Below are 20,308 nucleotides of genomic sequence, written 5' to 3'. Positions count from 1 at the left end.
TGCTAAATAACAGGCGGTGATTGGTCAATTAGCAGACGTATGCCTGTTATTTAGCACACGTGTGCCCTTTTCCATACGTCTGGGGCATGTCAATAAAGTCATCAACGGCCTCCATAGCATTGCAGGAAGCATGCGTGATTACTGCCACTCGAATTGATCCAAGGCGTTTGAGATAAAAACTCCATGCAATGATCACTTTTGCAATACATGGTGATAGGATTCATCATCCTTTATTTTTAGGTAGCCATGCAGTCATTCCTTGCATACACTTAACTGATAACTAGATAATACTCGGGGATTATGGGATATCATGCTGTCCAAACAAACACTCATGGTTAGTTACATCATGTACATGAACACTTCCATCTAACGAGTCCCGCCGCGGCACTAATGTCTTTTGGCAAGATATTAATCTACATTTGCCACACTCCACCCAGGTGAGGAGAATGGGTGCCCAGTAGGAAGACATTCCTGCAATGCTTGCGCACCTTTCCATGGTAGCTCGGCTAAAGCCGGGATAATGACATGATTCCAGGGCCCTCAGTGAGAACAGTTTAAACACAAATGAGGCTACCCTGGGTAAATCAGACATATGCTTTGAGCACCTTGCAGGGTGGATTTGTGCGCTATATAAATATCCAATATTATTATTATTTTTATTATTATCATTATCATCGAAAAATCTTTGAATTATTGCCATAAGGCAGTTTCAATAGCCTTGTGCCTCATCAAATAAAATGTGCGAAGTTTTCAACGGCGTTATTACGTAATCTGACAATGTCTTTTACATAGCCAATACGATATACGGTATTGAAATCACCCTTGAGTTGATTTCTTGAAAGTCTCTGCGATTGTGTTCTATGAACATGTGGGGGTTTTATGGTTTTTGTTAACATGTTACTCAACGTTTCTTTTTTTTCTCCCTATTTCGAATGGGGTGATAATATTTCTATAATAATTGATTTGATCTACATGGGACATCATAGCAATGAGAAAATGAATATCGTACTTCCTTCTGATGTAATCCTGACAACGGGTGGGTCCGGGCTTGGGCTACCAAAACCTAGAATGGTTTCCGCCATGACCTGTATATTTGAAGAAAAACATGGTGATAGAAAAGAGAGATGTAGAACGGGAAACGACTTACAGAGTAGAATAAATTATGGAAATTTAGAGATTGACCTTGAATGGATGGACGGAAAAGATATGGACCTCCTGACTTTTTTTTACCAAGATGGTGTAATTTTTTATTTTGACCATACTCATATTTCTTTTCTTTTTTCATATTCCATTAGAAAAGTCGGGAAACCTTCAATTCACTTCTCCTGGTTCTACCCGCGTCATCCTTTGAAAGGCATCCCTTAAGTTCTATAATGAGCTGTCTTACAACTAACATATCGTGAAGCTTTACCTCTTTTAGTAATATCTTCACAACGCTTTATACGAATGAATACTATTTTAAACCATGAGTTCGTTATCATATTATTAATGAAAAAAATATTTTCATCTTATTATTAATATACAGAATCCATTTACACGAATTACACTTGCCTGAACGGAATAATTTGTGTCCCGCTGGAGATCGGGAATAATTGTGGAAAACCTGTCGTTAATGTCAGAGCACAGCCCGTCCCGACACTCGATGCCGAAGGTCTGAGGAGTGGCACCAACATCATCCGCCTCCCAGTAGAGAATGTAGTAACCTATTATCCTGCCTAGAGGAGGGTTCGGTGACATCCATTCTACTGTGATGCTCTCCTGGTCGGAAGATGGAAGCTTTACTTCGATTGGTGGCGCTGGCTCTTTAATGTACATATCATAGAGAAAATTCGTAGGATAATTATGAACGAAACAACTCAATGATCTATCACTGACACGTTGGAAAAAGTATAAAATCGATGTTTCGTTTTCTGTCGAAAATTCCTAAAGAGAATCCACTGACTAGCAATGTTGGCGGAAGATAGAATTTAACGAGTAATGTTAAAAACATTAAATAATTATAACTTTGACTATGCTTTTGAAAGGAGCAAAATATTTCGAAGCAATAATATTGTCTTCTTTTACTCGCATATTGTACACAAGCACACTCAGAATCAGTAACCCATCCTGGACAGCTGTCAATAAGGGTTTTGGGTGCACGAAATCTAGAATTCAAGATTACTCCATTACGTCTTATTTATGACTGGAAATAAATACTTAATTAGGTTTCCATTGATTTTAAAAGAGGAGGGGATACAAAAAAGGGCGAATAATGTAACAACAAAACAAATTAAAGATGTGTACAAGTACATGTCGCATACCATTAGTTCCTGTATATGATCAATTCCAAACTGTTGATTACAAAATGATTTTTATCAGAGTTGTATTTCTGGTTCTGTAGATACGCCGTTGACATTGTAAACAAATATATATTGGAAATAGATATAATTTTCGTCGTTAGCAAAATAGAACTAGAAGACATGCATTTTGAAACCTACTTGATTCATCTGTCTGTGCCCAAATCGCTGGACCATACTCCCCTGCTAGTTCATAGTTCCAAGCTCTGATCCTAATCCTGTAGATCGAATAGGGGATGAGGTCAAATATCTCAAATAGCTCAGGTCCTGCGCTAGCTGAGGCATTACCATGATAAACCACGTCTCCTGGAAATGAACAACAGGAATAATAAGAACGGTTTCTAATAAAGTGCTCATATCCATTACACAGTGACGTTCATGGCCCTTATACAATATTATCCTGCTTATAGCCGAGCCGCCAAAGTAACTAGCGCTCAGGCGGTTCCATGACACATGCTCCGCCGACGATTGCTCCGCCGACATTTACTCCGCAAAACGCGACAATTGCTCCGCGACATTTGCTCCGCGACATTTGCTCCGACGTCAAATGCTCCGCCGACAGTTGCTCCGCCGACAGTTGCTCCGCCTGAAGCGACACTTGCTCCGCCGACATTTGCTCCGCCGACATTTGCTCCGCCGACAATTGCTCCGCCGACAATTGCTCCGCCGACAATTGCTCCGCCTGAAGCGACAATTGCTCCGGTGACATTTGCTCCGCCGATAATTGCTCCGCCGACAATTGCTCCGCCGACATTTGCTCCGCTCAAAAATTGCCCCGTACAATACAAAGGCTACTACGACAATTGTTGCTCCTCCCCAAAAGTACCCCTTAAAAGACAATGCTCCGCCAACAATAAAATTGCTCTCCGATCCAAAAGTGCGGCCTCTTGGAAGATATGAATGCTCCTCTGGTAATTAGTGCAATAAATGCTCAGCCGCTTTTTGCTATTCCCCATGTTTGATTAAAAAGAGAAAATTGAGTTATAGCTCCTTATGCAACTTCTCCGGCGAAAGGTAATTACTCCGCTCAAAATCTGTTTCCTGTATTACTCATTAGCTGATCCAAAGCTCAAGGCTATCTCTCTCTCTTTCTCTCCTGCTCCTCCTTTTCCTTTTTACACCCTTTTCTTGTCTTCTTGGCTCTTTTCTTTCCTCTCATGCTATTAGTCTTTTTTCAATTTCATCACTTCTTCTCTTCTCCCCCTCTCGAGTTCTATTTCTCTCGTGAAATTGTAACGTAATGTAGTACATTCTTGTTTAGAATAGTATTTTCAATAATATCCAGTCCGTTTTCTATAGGTTTCTTTCCTTCAGTTAAGTGTATGTAGCTTTACTATAATTATATATATATATATATATATATATATATATACGTATATATATATATATATTAGTGTGTAAAACACCCCGTCTCATTCGAGTACTTTGTTTTCACTGACTTTAAGGGACTCACGGAGCCACCGGAAGAAGAGCAATTGGCTTATTATGAAGAACTAACATCAAACTGCAACAGAATGATTTGTATAAATGGGAATAAGCAGAAAGGCTACCATCTAATTTTCCCGTCTGAATGGGTTCTCTTCTCTACGTATAAGTGCCCTTCAAAGCTTATTTTGATCCCTCCCCTGTTGTTTTCTAGAACTTCCATGATGAACTAGTACATTGTAGTAAGATGCATGTGCTTGCTTGCATTGAGGTTATTTCAGGTCTTACATATTGATGAGCTGTTTGAAATTAACTAGGAGGTATGCGCGTATTGGGGAATGTGGCTTGCTGCTCTACTTTTTTTTTAAAACTTCCCACGACATGTAATGAGTGTTTAGTGTACATTATATGGGACATACAGTGATAGATGGAAAGTTATTTCAGTATATTCGAAATGACTTTTAGGTAACTCCTTTTTCCTCCCACTTCATCAACATTCATTGATTTCATTTCATATACATTATTTCATGAAATGCATTCAGAAAATGAAGAAGAAAAAAACAAAAACGAAAATAACCCGTGTAAAAAAAATATTGTCGGCGAAGCATTTGTCGTAGTACTAATAGCATTTGTAGTTTATGGGACACTTTTTGGGCGGAGCAAATGTCGTCGGAGCAAATGTCACCGGAGCAATTGTCGCTTCAGGCGGAGCAATTGTCGGCGGAGCAAATGTCGTCGGAGCAAATGTCACCGGAGCAATTGTCGCTTCAGGCGGAGCAATAATTGTCGGCGGAGCAATTGTCGGCGGAGCAAATGTCGGCGGAGCAATTGTCGCTTCAGGCGGAGCAATTGTCGGCGGAGCAATTGTCGGCGGAGCACATGTCGGCGGAGCAAGTGTCGCTTCAGGCGGAGCAAATGTCGGCGGAGCAAATGTCGGCGGAGCAATTGTCGCGTTTTGCGGAGCAATTGACGGCGGAGCAATTGTCGGCGGAGTAATTGTCGGCGGAGCAATTGTCGGCGGAGCATCTGTCGGCGGAGCAATTGTCGGCGGAGCAACTGTCGGCGGAGCAACTGTCGGCGGAGCAACTGTCGGCGGAGCATTTGACGTCGGAGCAAATGTCGCGGAGCAAATGTCGCGGAGCAATTGTCGCGTTTTGCGGAGTAAATGTCGGCGGAGCAATCGTCGGCGGAGCATGTGTCGGGTTACCGCTCAGGCATATCAAATACATTTACAATTGTGTTGAAAGTGGCAAAAGTAACGTCTTGCTAATTTAGTACATTAGTGCCGTGCTGGGATTTGAACCCCGTACCTTGTGGTCTACAGTCTGGTGACTTATCCATTAGACTACTACAAAACCTCTACGAAACATCAAGCGTCAATTTTACTCAGGAGTATAAAACTAGTACCTCGAAGACATAAAGTAGCTAGGTTACATGTTTTTTTAAGGAAAGCTGAAAATTGTATCGAACAAAATTGTATGGACTCTTTTACACCTAAGGTTATATTGTATTGTATTGTATTTATTTTCCGTCACTTAAAAAACATTAATAAATATACATTTACAATCATAAAGACACACTTATAAAGAGGAAGACGGAGGGATGGCTCTACTCAGCGTTGTTAGCATAACAATGCTGCTTTACAGAGGGGTCCCTATATAGACACAAGAACTTACAATAATGATAAGAATATTTTTTTTAAAGGTGAGAAATATTTACTATATAGACAAGGGAGAAAGCTAGACAACCGCTTTTAGTCCTCGACAAGGTTTCCATTCCCTCTTTCCTCTTTAGGTTTTACTACGTTACCTGTAGAATTGGAGAGCATAACTTCGTAGCTTGAGATTGGTCCATTCCGATCACCACATTCTGGTTTCTCCCAAGAGAAGACAATACTACGTTTATTGATGGAAGTGGACTGAATATTAGTTGGAGGACCAGTAGGATCTGTAAAATAAAAGAGGAAAACTCATTCTCATTCATTTGTCTTGGTATTCAATTTTTTACCTCATCTACATTTTTACTATCCGCTAATCTACATTTTCAGCGAGTTCATAATCCCTTTTTTTGTGTTCGTAACCATTCTCTAACCCCTGTAGTATAATTTTTTTTATAATTCTCAGTTTGATTTTTGTTTTTCTGAACTGAATTTTCAGGCCAGCTTATTTCATTTAATATATTCTCCCATGATATTTTGCAAGGTTTCATATTCAAAGTGTATTTATTCAACTACGAGTTTAGATTATGGTTCTCCTTCTGTTCGAATTTGTCAGATAAGGAATTGACCTAACTCTAGCGTCGTGTCAGGGGCGGATCTAGGGGAGGGGGGGTCGGCGGTTTAACCCTCCCCCCTTGGGCTGCCAAGTGAGAAACAAAACTAAGAAAAACATTTTTTTTTTAAATTGAAATATCGGGGGCAATTTTTTTTTAATGCTCACTACACCCCCCCCCCCCCTACTGAGCGAAGACCTCGATCCTCCCCTGCGTGTAAAGTAGATATTAATATTTTAATTGGTGTAGTGGTACTTTCAGCTTTCTGTCTTTCTCCTACAACTAACTCAGACGGACCGCAGTTAGAAAGTGATTTCAGTTTTTCGTATTGTGACGGTAAAGGTCTGTTCCCAGATGTAAATAATATAGGTGATTGATGCATACCCCTACACAAACCCTCATACTTACACCATAAACACACACCCTCACCCTCCCCTACGTACATGAACACACAATACTAACATGAATATCCTGTAGTAGCTGATTGGGAATCCGAATCACCATAACCGCTACTGGTTCTGCCTCTCACAAACACCATGTACTCCGAGTTGGGACGCAACTCCACGACATTGAAGGTGAAAGTTGAACCATTGACGGTCCCTGCTGAAGTCATTATACGATCACTCGGGGTATCCTCACATATATCGCCTTGAAGAACATAGTACTTGATTTCATAGTGCGTAGGCTGGCATGGAGGAGAGGAAGGAGGTTGCCATGATACTGTTAGACCAGGAGTGCCAATGTCTTCCTGATGCGGGGTAAGCTCTGTAAAAACCGGCATTCCAGGAGCTGATAAGACAGTGTACAGAAAGGAAGGAATAATCATTTCATTCGGGCTAATTCCCGTTCCCAATAACTAATTAATTGCACTGTGATTGCACTAAATCTAATCTCCATCTTTAGAATATGTATTGACTTCAATTAATTTAGTTTTTTTCTGATGTATGTTAGATTTATATTATCCATGAACCATTACTAGGCTAGCAGTAACAGCTATCTACCTATCTTGAAGCAACGCTAAGATATGGCCTGTATCAAAGCCGATTTGCATTGGACTTTGAAACATACGGTTTACCATACTTTCCCTTGGAAACAAATACTCTTCAATCGCCATAGTTTAACGTGTACAATGGACATATTACAAAATTCATGTCTTTATAACCAATACACATGTACGATAGGCCTATATCTCATTTAGCAAACCTGATATATTAGTCATTGCCATTTCCATATGCCATTCACTCCTTCTCAGCTGGGTAGTAACTACTCTTATTCTGAAGCGATATTCTGTGCAAGCATCAAGGCCAGGTATTGGTACATAGTTTCTTCGGATAGTCGTTGGATACCGGACATATCTACCTCCACCAGTAGGATCATAGAGTTCGTATTCGTAGCTATCAAAGACACCATGTAGGCTTTCACAGGAGGGTTCCTCCCACACAAAACGCAATGAGTGGACGGTAGAGGTGTACGACACTGACTCGATGGCAGAGGGGTCTGTGAAGAAAATCACAGTGTTGAATAGTTAATTTACAACATGGCAAATGTAAGTAGATATGAGGTAAATCCAAAGCAGAAATAAAAAAATTATAATTAATTATTACGGAACTGAAAATGTTTGTTCTTATGAATTCAAATTCCATTGCAAGGGTAACGTAATGCTCTCCGTTATAACGTTACAGCAAAAAATAGTAGGCCCTTTGTCTTCCCGGGCCTACAGAACACCACAGAGGGTAGACGTAGACCAGGACAATCTAATGATTCGATACGTGTTTTATTAAGTGGACTTACTTGTCATGTCATGCATGTAATACGATATTTAGTATTTCGTGGCGATTGGCGAATCTCGGGATAAGGGGTAAAAAAAAAACTGGACAATTTAAGATTTCTTTCAAATGTTTAACAATTACAAATCACTTTAAACGGTATTTCATTTGCCCTTTGTCTTATATTTAAACAAGGCTGATGATAATTTGCATTACAATAGATCTGGAACCCTTGAGAGAATACTGTATAAAAACTTATACAAAGATTATACTGGGGCGCGAAATTTCGGGTCCTAAAGGAACATACGAGATGAGCAAGGCTACCAAGCTTTAGAAAAAAATTCCATTTTAAACCTTAATACAAAAAATATTTATAATGCAAATTTGTTATGCAAATTCAGACTTTATATTATAATTATATTTATCTAATATACCCTCTCTCTTTCTCTTTTGCGTGTTTTGCGCTACCTTCAAGTGCCACCGGAGTACGTGACCATTCTGCCCACCTCCCGTAGATACGCCAACGCTAGTATCATCATTATTGTTTACATACCTCCACCTCGTGTGTCTCCACTAACATTCATGGGTAGGCTCTCTGTTCTCCTTATCACAGCTATGATGGAGATGTTATAAGTGGCGTAATATTCCAAGTTTGAAATGTATTTGGAGACATCTGTGGAAACTGATGTGACGTTGAGTTCGTAGACCGGAGCATTTATTACAAGAACATCTTGACATGCCTTACGTGAGATGAGCTGATATGATACCTTGTAGTAATCCACATTGCATTGAGACGGAACACTCCATCTAACTCTTAACTGATTCCCAGATGAAGAAACGGATGCACTTGACACTATATTCAATACAAAGAGAGAGAGAGAGAAGAAAACAAATTGCGAAATATACTACATTTCAGGAGAGCGGTTTGTATTCTAGACGGGTGACATTTCACCAACCAATAACTATAACACAGAGAACCGCCTATTAGTCGTGCAACTCGTATTATATTTTAATGGACTTCCGAGCTTAATTTTTCTCATTAGGCGAAGATGAAGCTAATTATATTTCTACCTGTGTAAACATTGAACAAGTTTTTACCTATTACTTTTTATAAAGTTAAAGAATGGAATGGCCTCTTTCCAACAGATAGGATTTTCTTGATCTTCAGTGAGCATAGGTACTGGAAGCCTGTATGTAGCTGGTTTATACATTGGAGCGCCTTTAGCATCATAATGCGGTGGACAAAAGCGTGATATATGAAACAGATTTTATCTGTTTTTATTTTTTATCGTTTTACCTGGACACTTTCTAATCATAAGTGTATACACTCTCTCATTAATTAGGTTCCAAAGTTTATCATAATAACTATTAATACAATTATAATGCATGACGTATCTAAACATTTAATAAAAAGAGGCTTATATATTCAGCTAAGAATCCCCGCCCAAAATTCTTTATGACAATTCATCTAAAATGGGTAAAATGCTTAAAATATAAAGTTATTTCGCCAGTAAAACTTAATGACTGAGATTTATCAAAATTAAAGTTGTAAAAACGACAATTTGTAACGGGGAATAATATAGTTTTCCCCACCTGAATATCCTGAAATGTTTCAAAGACATGATCCTTGAATGTGCAATATAATGTTGTAAATCCTACATGGTCATAGTTTGCTAAGGAAATTTGGTATCACAATAGAAATGTGGATCTCTCCCACAAATATTATTTAAATACGCAGTTTTTGAACGAAATTCGTTTAATTGGAATACGTTCACAAAACAAGACAATGTGACGTCACGAAGGTGATTCTAAGAAGTGATATCTTTGTACTATTTGAGACTTACAAGGAACTTCTGTTACACCGACAGCATCAGACGCATTTGGAGGAATTGACACATCAAGATTGCTGCCATAGATTTCCAGTTCATATATCGTGCATGCCTCAAGACCATTGAACTCTACTGATGAGTATGAAATGTCATTATCCAAGTATGACCTCCCAACCGTAGTTTTACTTTGATTACCACGCTTGTAGATTCTTGCAAAGTAGTACCAGAACACTCCATTCACATTTCTACAGTTGAGAGGTTGCCAAGTGAATCCTAATCGTGTTGGAGACGTCCTTTCTGGATTAACCCTGACATTTGTAATGTTGGACGGTGCTATTAAAGAGAATCAGAAATATAAGAAAACGTACCTATATCCGTTAAAACTTTACGTATTGTTTGCTTACGTAGTAATGCTAAAGCGTGAAGGTTGAGGGCAATATAGATCGCAACCAAACTGTACTTCTTATGATTTGAATATATAGGCAACCTTTTTTTTAATTATATTTTTACACCAATGCGTATGTTATATGAAGGGAATCTAATGCATATATTGACTGGTATATGTGTGTAATGTAATATTTTTGGACTACCGAAGGGAGTAATATTTTCAAAAGGGGTTATATTTTCACGAAGCGAACAGCGCTGACGGGAGTTGTGATCACGAGGGTGAATGATCCTTTGCTGACCGGGACCCCGTCTATAAAGAGTCGATATCAATTGCAACTTATTTGCTATTGATATCAATCGCAACGATGTACATAATATACTGCAAACTTGCGATTGATGGGATGACTTACGATTGTTCCAAATCAATCGCAACTCTTTATAAGACGGAGCCCTTGAGTAATAAATGGATTATTACGATCCTCACAATCGATATCACGTGACGAGCTTTGGACCAATCGCAACTTTGTTTCTGTAAGAGATATCCAATATTCATAATTACAACACGGATAACAAAGTATACCACCTTGTACATGTCTTGAAACTGCTATGGGGAAAGGGTATTTTGATTATTTGTTCATTACTCACGTCCCGGCCTGGTTTCTGAATAGCCGATCGTGGGTTCACTCTGCCCGGCACCACTTACAGCTGTAACTGTGATCTGGTATCGCGAGTAAGGCTCCAACCCCACTAGATTATGATTATTGAGTTGTGTAGAGGTGGTGTTAACTTCAAACTCTCTTGGGGTGGATTCTGGTGATTGGCAGGCAAGCTTCTGATAGAGACTGTAGCGTATGATATAGTAGTCAGTGGAGCATAGACTAGATGACTGTTCCCAGCTTACTTCAATTTGTGTGGTTGAAGGTGACATTTGTAGGGCTTCTACACTCGCGGGTCCTGAAAATAAATTTGAGATATACAGGTAAACGAAAGTTGCAATTTGCAAATTGAAAGAAAATGTTGAGAAAAAAATTGAAGGTCGTTAAACGTACAAGTAAAGATAGCAATTTAGACCAAATTTGACTACCATGTACTCCTGAAATTTCCTGCTTTCTTTAAAGATATAAAATGATTCAATGATATACATTTCACTTTAAGCGTATAATGATATAGTCTTTCTGGTGAATTTTCTATCATCTGTCAAGAATAAAGAAGGAGTAGAAAACAAACTAACTTGTCATAATGAATAAGCGAATATAAGGTAATAATAATAATAATACACAATATTTATTAGGCGCTTAATACTGGTGTCTCTAAGCGCACTATAGTCTGACTAAAAAATTATATACCAAAACTTATACATCTGTTCTTTATTCAATAAATCGTACATATATAATAATAAAAATAAGAGTGGGATCAAACATACACGAGGTCACACATAGGATCAAACATAGGATCGAACAAACAAGAAATAAGATTAATGTATTTCGGCCCGAGCGTTATCATCGTACAACTCAACGCAATAAATTAACAAATAAGAGAAAACAAATATTCTTACGTATCAAAGACGTGCTCACTGACAGTATTTCTGAAGAGATCCCCAACTCGTCTTTGTTTCGAAATGCTGCGTTGATGTCATACGTAGTACAATCCTCAAGTTCTCCAATGTTAGCAGTACCCACCATAGTATCAAATGACAAGGTTCGAGGCAAGCCATTGTGTCCATTGGTGCTAACATTGATTTCTAATCCAGAAAGGGCACTGCATCCCCATGATCCCTCTGGTATTACCTGAGTGATAGTAATATGAATAGGAAAAAAATGAATAGTGCGCCAATTTGACAAATCAGCGAAATGTAAAATTACCACATTTACCGTCAAACCTTAGATTATCAATATAATCCGGACGAATCTTCATTGATGATTTGTTATGCTTTATATAATTATACGGAGTAAACATACGAAACGCTTTATCCAAACTAATTATCGTAAAAAATGATACCTCGAGAGGACTTTTTGCAATGTTTATCTCTGTGTATTTAAATTGAAGTATTTGTGTCCGTTTATAAGCGCTCATACTGAAAATTTAAACCCTTCCCCCCCCCCCCCCAATTAAGCAAATTTTAATCATTGAATTTAAGTAAATTGAACTGAAATGTGCTTCTTGATAGTAATAATAAGACATTAAATGCATTGAAATCATTCTTAGCTCACCTCCCAATCCAAAGTGATGAATGTTTGACCTCTATTTCTCACAGACAAAACAGGCGCCTGAGAAGGTGCTGTAAAAAAGGTTACAACAAAAACGAAGACAATTAAGTTGCTTGGTTGTAATATTCAGTTACTGGTTTATACAAATAACTATACAATATTCATGTCACGTGAATATTGTACTATCTACAAATTATTTTGCCTTTAGGGTGAATTCACTACAGTGAGTCCATATTTACCAGTCTAACATTTGAGAGCGGGAAATTTAACAATCGAAAGCTTTGAAACCTCAAAGGATCGCTATTAAGGTCCAAATGGTCAAGAGAAAAAATAATCATAATATCCAATAAACTAACTGTTATTTTTATAATATTTATCATTACTTATGATAATTTCGCCACTATATTTGCTATTATTAGTAACTCTCGAGAAATGACAATGGCAGAACCTGCAAATTAACGCTTGATTGAGTGCTTTTGTTTTCAACATCTTTGTACAATTTTTGACAACAGATTAATTCCATTAATTTAACTTACTTTACCCACCCACAACCCTGACTGCGGCCGTCAAAATGATGTTGATGATCCACCCATTATTAGTTTTCATGATGACAGTCTTCTGCTCTTACCAGTACACTTTGTCCTAGCTCCTGCTACTGAGCTGTACCTCCCCTCACCAAATGACCCCTCCCTCGAAGCAGTCACTCTGAAATCATACTCTGTGTCTCGTGTCAAATTAGTGATGTTGACATGTGTATCTCTGATGAGATCTCTTGAAGCCCAAGCTATGTCAGCCTGTCCGTGTGTGTTGTAGTAGACTCGATATCCAATCACAGGCCCATCACCCAGATCATAAGTCTCATTCCAAGGTGTCCATCGTATGGTGACCGAGTGAGATGTCATCTCTTGGACGAGTAGGTGAGCTTCAACAAAGCTTGGAGGTTCTGATAGAACGTAAATTGAGTTTCGAAAAAAATGTGTATGAAGCCATCCAAATTATAATACTACATATTTAAAGCCCCACTGTACTACTTGTAGCTACTTGCTCCCTATACATAGAAAACAATGCCTAAACGGCCACCGTTGGTCCCCCGTGATCCTCTTTTTCTTATGTTAATTGAGAGCTGAGTTGATGTCACATGGAAACCATTTTAAAGACAGGAAAGGCAATATAAAAAAGTGACAAATTGTGTTTATTATTTGTATTCATTGTTTGTGACGTACATGAAGATGTACAAAGCATTTTAAATTCCAGTCGTATTAACAATGAATGTTTACACAGGACGCTAAGCTCTTGTTAGTAAATCGTAGCAACAAAATAGGTATGCTGTTATGGTTCAGAATTACTCACCATAAACAGAGATAGCCAGATATTTCGAGACACTTTCCCCGCCCGGTATGCGCAAAAGACACATGAAATTCTGAGGGACTTCATCCAGTCTCACGATAGCCTGGTACCAGGATGTCCTGGTTGATTCAGTGACATTGGTCTCCAGAAGATCAATCCTTTCATCTGCACTGACTGTATTGGTGACGATGATGTTTTCAGAGGTCGGTAAAGGTGATCCTGTCACGACACAAACCAATTTTGTAGGTCTGCCATTGTTAACCTTGGTGTAGTTGAAGCTTGATATGGCGTAAGAAGGAGCAAGCTGAGGAGGGATGGTAGGGGTGGCAGGAGTGGTAGCACTAGTAGTAGCTTGAGTTATAACAGAAGTAGTTTTAACGATGGAGATGGTTGAAGGAGTGATACTAGAACTTGCCGATTTTGTACCGGGAATCGCTGAACGTGTAGATGAGGAGAAGAGGAAACATTTTTTAAATACCTGATTTTACACCTTACGCACGCACGCACATTCTCTTTACCCACACAAGCTTATACATGTTTAAATAACATAATCATAGAAATCTAGGTATTCTGATCCAATAATGGCCAGTAGCAGTTTCGCAGGACAGTTATATTTTTAGTCTTTATTTATGTCCCCTTGAAAACATATCAATCTCTTTCTATCGCAGCAGAGATGGTAATGCCTCTCATATTTTGTTTTACATAACTCGTTCAGATATTTAGCGGTAAACTGAAGTAGTTTTGTTGTTGTTTTGATGACGTAAAGTGTAATAAACTTCACATCTCTGTATCTTAAACGCAGAGCTCAAAATAAGCACAGGGCCTCTGTTATTCAGACTCTTATTCATATCTATTTCTCCTTGTGCACCTCTGAATAGAAGTTCTAAGTTGATGGCGCAGTACAACTGCCTATTATTTGTACTATTACAATTACTATCAGTAGCCGTAGTAGTAGTTGTTGTAGTAGAATTGTAGTGGCATGAGTAGTAGTTGTAGTAGTAGTTGTTTTTAAATAGTTAATGTTATTATTATTTGTTGCTCGCCATTGAGATTCATTGACACGTTATACAAAAAAAAAGCATCTGAGGTTTTCGGCTTTATAATTATCTTAACACGCCTTTATTATTATGTTGAACTATTAACCCATGTGAGCTTACATGCATCATCGTCAACGTCCTGAATGGGGGATCTTCGAACTGTAAAAAAAGAGAAACGATAACAAACAAGGGAATTAACACTCGTCCTCTCGTCCAACCAACACATCTGACAAGGTTCAAAGTTACCACTTTGGAAAAAACAATAACTGTTCAAAATACGATGCTTTTAAGAATATAGCTTTTAACTGAAGAGCACGTATTTGATAATATCATAATAGTACTTCCAGTTTGTCTAACAATTGATGTGCGGAAATCTTAATCTTAATACTAATTATCCGGCTCTCAAAGGTTCAACTACAAGTGTAGTTACGATTAAATATCAAGACACGAGAGAAGAATATATGATCGTATAAGCAAAATAATTAAACTCTTTAGGACCATTCCGATCTATATTTCTGTCACCAAGAACGCCCCGATTGCCTTTGCATTAACATACATAATTATTCACAAGACAATCAGACGGTTCTTTATAAAAACCTAAAGTATGTACTGAATGTACGTAGTTGAACTTAAGAGGAGCTGCTAATGATGATACGTGACCTTTGGTCTACCTATGTTCATGTTTGATATAAATGACAAAATTAACTTAGATCGAGATTACAATCTGCAGAGATTGGAAGACGAATTCAAACGAAGTCAAATGATAACTTACTGTAAATTTAGCCACGAATCAAGTGAAACTAGTTACACGTTTAATCCTAAAATGTTTTGACAAGCGCAAGAAATAATAAAGGACGAAATGGATTTCGGCTCTTCAATCACGATGTGTTTATTCTGTGATATTATTATTATTATTATTATTATTATTAAAAAAAACTTAGTATGAAAACTGACTGTTTGAAAAAAAATAACACCTTGACAGTTGACACCAGTCCAGCCTTCTTGACACTCAGTCCCATCAATGCATTCTCCTGTATCCTTGGTACAGATGTTACTTGGAGAGCAGTGGCACAGTTGCAAACAATTGGCTCCATACGTTCCCGGGTTACATTCTTTTAAAAAATGTCATGGGGATTGATAAAGTAATAGAAGACAAGGAACATCATTATGAAGTAGTTCTAATGCACTTTTTAATCATCAATATTTCACATTGAGGGTTCTAGAACACCTACCCACTAGACATCCACCCCCGGATAACCACCCCAGTTAACCACCCTCTAGAACGACTACTAACCCCGGACAACTACCCCTCAGAAAACTACCCCTAGGACAACTACATCCTAGAGGGTGGTTGCCCTAGGGGGTAGTTGTCCTAGGGAGTAGTTGACTGGGGTGGATGTACAGGGGGTAGGTGCCCGGATACGCACGTTGAGGGGCAGGCCCAAGAACCCAAGGTACGTCGATATAATTGTTGCCTTTATATTAAATTTCTAGAATGTATCAAACAAATCTTAAATGAGGTCAATGAGGTATCACGGGTGCGTTTTGAATGCTTGGTAACTTTGGTTCCGCTAATTCGTGTTTTTTTTCAATTAGCTCCCACCCACGAATGCATTAGTTAATACTATTGAGATATATCTTTCTAATGATGTATATATTTAGCTCGATAACATTTATTTTTAATCTCTATTAAATTCCAGTACACTGTCGTATAAATTACCCAGTTATCTATAACCCATTGCTTACTGAAACCTGGTGGCCCATGTATTAAGCCTACGGCAATGAAAGAATTCAGTAGTTAACAGGTTAACAGGGAGGGTTCTGCATGTATTTGTAGATCATAATTTGTTATCATTTTAATCCAAGCGAGACCGCTTAGAAACATTAAATTGGAATTATAGTTTATAGTACGTGGGTTTTAAAGCGAAGGAATTGTGTACATGCATGTTGTGTTAGTAATGCATCATTTTGCCTTAACATGATTTGGCTAGGACATCGCTTTTATACGTTTGACAAATTTGTGTAGCTCCTAGCTATAAAGTGGGATAAGGAAACATCATCCTTCAAAATGTGGAATATTGCCTATTCATTTTCCTTCCTTCTTATCGAGCACAATGTTCAAGGGCTACGTGCTTGCACATAAATGGTTACTTAAATATATGTATACGGAAAAGAGCTCATGGCTCTCCAGCTCTCCCTGATATATATAACACATGGAGAATCATTTTGACTATTAAAAAAACGCCGATATTTTTCGCTTGTTTAAATGTGTTTGCATCTTTTAGAAACACGGATAAAGGAATCGATTCCCTTGGAAAAGAATATCATTATTTTTGTTCCTTTACGAGATGACAGAATAATGAAAACTATATCACCTTCACTTTCAATCCAAGCACCACTTGTTAAAAGATAATATGACTGAGGTTTCGAATGGCAGAGTATATCACATTGTGGAATCTCTTACATCCTCAAAGAGGAATCTAGTCCATGGTATTATCATGTTACCATGTTCCCTGACACGCACGCATAACATTACTCTTGAATTGATCTATTCAGGATATACCTAGGCTTATGTTAGTTCAGGTTTCGAAAAATTAAAGGCAGAACAAATTAAACCATGAGAAATATCATAATCAAGGTCCCTCTAAACGCCTTAGTATGTACTTGACAAGAAGACTAATTGTCCTTTGAAAAGCATTTCTATGTAGACAAATGCTCTCTTTCAGACATCAGAATCGTATGGTTTAATCTATTCATTACTGCAAATATAAATATACTTTCTTATTCACTCATATCTTTCGTACCTAATTTTTGCCCGCGTTAATAATCTCTTTTCTCGTTACCTTCACTTACGCCAGAGAATATCTAATATTTCAAGCGTTGGAGAGTAAAAAACTCTTTCAAGAAAGATACAATTATTTGCCGGAATAGACATGTGAAGAACTGTTGTAGTATACATGTACATGAACATTTATGAGTAATCCATATTTACATACGTATGTTATATCAAATTTTCCTTTAAGATTATGTATTTTGGAGGTCTCTTATAGTATACATATTCGCTCACGGATGATTCTATAATTTGATTTACATGATTATAAGTACCTGTTGTACAATTGATTCCCATGAATCCTGCTGCACAGGTGCATCCAAAGGGGTCTGGTAGGCAGAAGAGTTTACCCCGACACCCTGGACTGTGATCATCTCCTAAGGTATCACAAGAAAAGCTGCCATCCTGCCCAAACCGGTTGCTGCCCAGGACTGAGGATAAAGAGATAATGATACAAATGCTTTCACGATGGAGTTTCTAGTATTATTCTATCGACATTGAGTTGATTTGATTCTGATTCGAGTGAAAGCTTTATTGAAAAGATTTTTAGGTATTGAACGATCAAAATGTACGAAATAGCCGATGAAACAATGCTGTTTTCTTAACCAAGGGTTTCATCGATTGTATCTGATCAATGAAAGATGATGTTGTTATGTTAAGAGTATTACAGATTGAACCAAGGGTGTCGATTTGTATCCGTGGTTGGGGGGATGATAGGTGCCAAAATATTTTCGGCAATGGATCAAAGCAATCAAGAGGTAGAAGCGTGTGGCAAGTTGCACCCCTCCCAATTGCGGAGCCAGGATTTCATTTTAGGGGGCGGTAGTGAACACGCGAAGCGTGGTCCCTAGGGGGTTGCGTGCAGTAAGGGGGAGTCCCCCCCCCCCCCGCACGAAGCGCGGAAGCTTTGACGTTTCACTAAATTATTAGAGAAAGAAGACGATTCGTTGGACCGTTCTCGACTCTTAATCCTTGTTTGAATCAAGTTCCCCTTCCTCCGCGCGTAGCGCGGAAGCTCTGACGTTTCATTAGATTATTGAAGACAGAAGACGATTCGATGTACCATTCTCAACTCCTAATCCTTGCTTAAATCAAGTTCTCCTTCCTCCGCGCATAGCGCGGAAGCTCTGACGTTACATCAGATTATTAAAGAAAGAAGACGATTCGATGTACCATTCTCGACTCTTAATCCTTAATGTTTGAATCAAGTTCCCCTTCCCCTTCTGACGTTTCATTAGATTATTAAAGAAAGAAGACGATCCTATGTACCATTCTCGTCTCTTAATCCTTGTCTGAATTCATTTTCCGCTATTCCTGCGCGAAGCGCGGAAGCTTTCACATTAGAGAAAGAAGACGATTTGTTGTATCGTGTCCTTCATGAATTCAGTTTCTCCCCTACCGCGCGAAGCGCGGAAGCTTTGACGTTTCACTAAAGTATAAGAGAAAGAAGACGATTCGTTGGACCGTTCTCGACTCTTAATACTTGTTTGAATCAAGTTCCCCTTCCTCCGCGCGTAGCGCGGAAGCCCTGACGTTTCATCAGATTATTAAAGAAAGAAGACGATTCGATGTACCATTCTCGACTCTTAATCCCTAATGTTTGAATCAATTTCCCCCTTCCCCGCGCGTAGCGCGGAAGCTCTGATGTTCCATTAGATGCTTAAAGAAAGAAGACGATCCTATGTACCATTCTCGACTTTCAATCCTTGTCTGAATTCATTTTCGCCAATTCCTGCGCGAAGCGCGGAAGCTTTCACATTACTGAAAGAAGACGATTTGTTGTATCGTGTCCTTCAGTTTCCCCCCTACCGCACGAAGTGCGGAAGCTTTAACGTTTCAATAAATTATTACTCTTAATCCTTGTCTGTATTTATTTTCGCCCATTCCGCGCTTAGCGCGGAAGCTTTCACGTTTCATTAAATTATTCGTAAAAGAAGACGCTTTGTTGTATCGTGTACTTTGACGTTTCATTTGATTATTACGCTTAATCCACGTCTGAATTCAGTTGCCCCCTAACAGCTTTGCCCTTTTCACTGAATTATTAGAGAAAGAAGACGATTCGTTGTACTGTTCTCTATATTAATCCTTGTCTGAATTCAGTTTCCCCACTGAAAATAATTTGTGTTACAAATAAGTTGTGACATAATAATCTCCAAAAATGAAAAATCTTTTAGGAAATATCAGGAAATAAATTAGTGAAAAAAACAAAAATAAAGATACAATGACGTGAATTTTAAAAAGGGTTAATGGAAACAACATAGCAACTAGAGAACTATTTTATAAGTCATACTAATGTCCGAAAATCTTTCTCCTTGTCTCCGATCTCATCACGAAATCGTCACAGAGTTCATCTATGTTTACACTGTCCAGGATTTTCTGATGTGCATTGCAGATTGCTATTTTTGCGCTTCGCGCTTAACATTTAGCTTGTTGCTTTTTGACGCTGCGTCTTTGCATTTGGCGCACTGCATTTCTATGATGCTGTTGATTGAACAAATTGAATAGATTCATCAATTCCTGATGAAGCCGTATGAGCGAGAATTCAACTCATTCTTGTCTCATATACGGTTGTCTTATTTACTTCGTATATATGTATTATGAAAATGAGAAAGCAAAATGTGTATATTGATGGTCATCTTGCGAGTAATAACCATTAGCTACTCTCATCGGGCTCTCATCCTTAATTTTTCTCTTCATTTTTTTTTTGATGGTGAATTATTGGGGGGTGATTGTACAGGCCACCCCCCCCCCCACCTGAAATATTGGGGGGGGGGGGATATATCCCCCCATCCCCCCCGGGATCGACACCCATGGATTGAACCTTATGTCAAGCATGTATTTTACATGAAATCATTGTTTTCATTGACATCAAA

At 38.5% G+C, this 20,308-nt stretch overlaps 1 protein-coding gene across 1 annotated transcript; it reads right to left on the bottom strand.

Moving 5' to 3' along the window:
• Positions 1-1,170: 1,170 nt before the first annotated feature.
• LOC100890605 (tyrosine-protein phosphatase Lar) lies at positions 1,171-8,382 on the bottom strand. Its single transcript, XM_030996681.1, has 7 exons — positions 8,352-8,382; positions 7,236-7,529; positions 6,495-6,821; positions 5,571-5,708; positions 2,478-2,642; positions 1,552-1,802; positions 1,171-1,182 (listed from the first exon to the last, which is right to left on the bottom strand). The coding sequence occupies exons 1-7, from the start codon at positions 8,380-8,382 to the stop codon at positions 1,171-1,173; spliced, it is 1,218 nt and encodes a 405-aa protein (XP_030852541.1).
• Between the last annotated feature and the right edge of the window lie 11,926 nt (positions 8,383-20,308).

Source organism: Strongylocentrotus purpuratus, unplaced genomic scaffold, assembly GCF_000002235.5.
Source record: "Strongylocentrotus purpuratus isolate Spur 01 unplaced genomic scaffold, Spur_5.0 spur5_scaffold_3, whole genome shotgun sequence".
Taxonomy (NCBI): Eukaryota; Metazoa; Echinodermata; class Echinoidea; order Camarodonta; family Strongylocentrotidae; genus Strongylocentrotus; species Strongylocentrotus purpuratus.
Note: the sequence above shows the minus strand (reverse complement) of the source record. Positions and strands in the feature narration are given on the sequence as shown.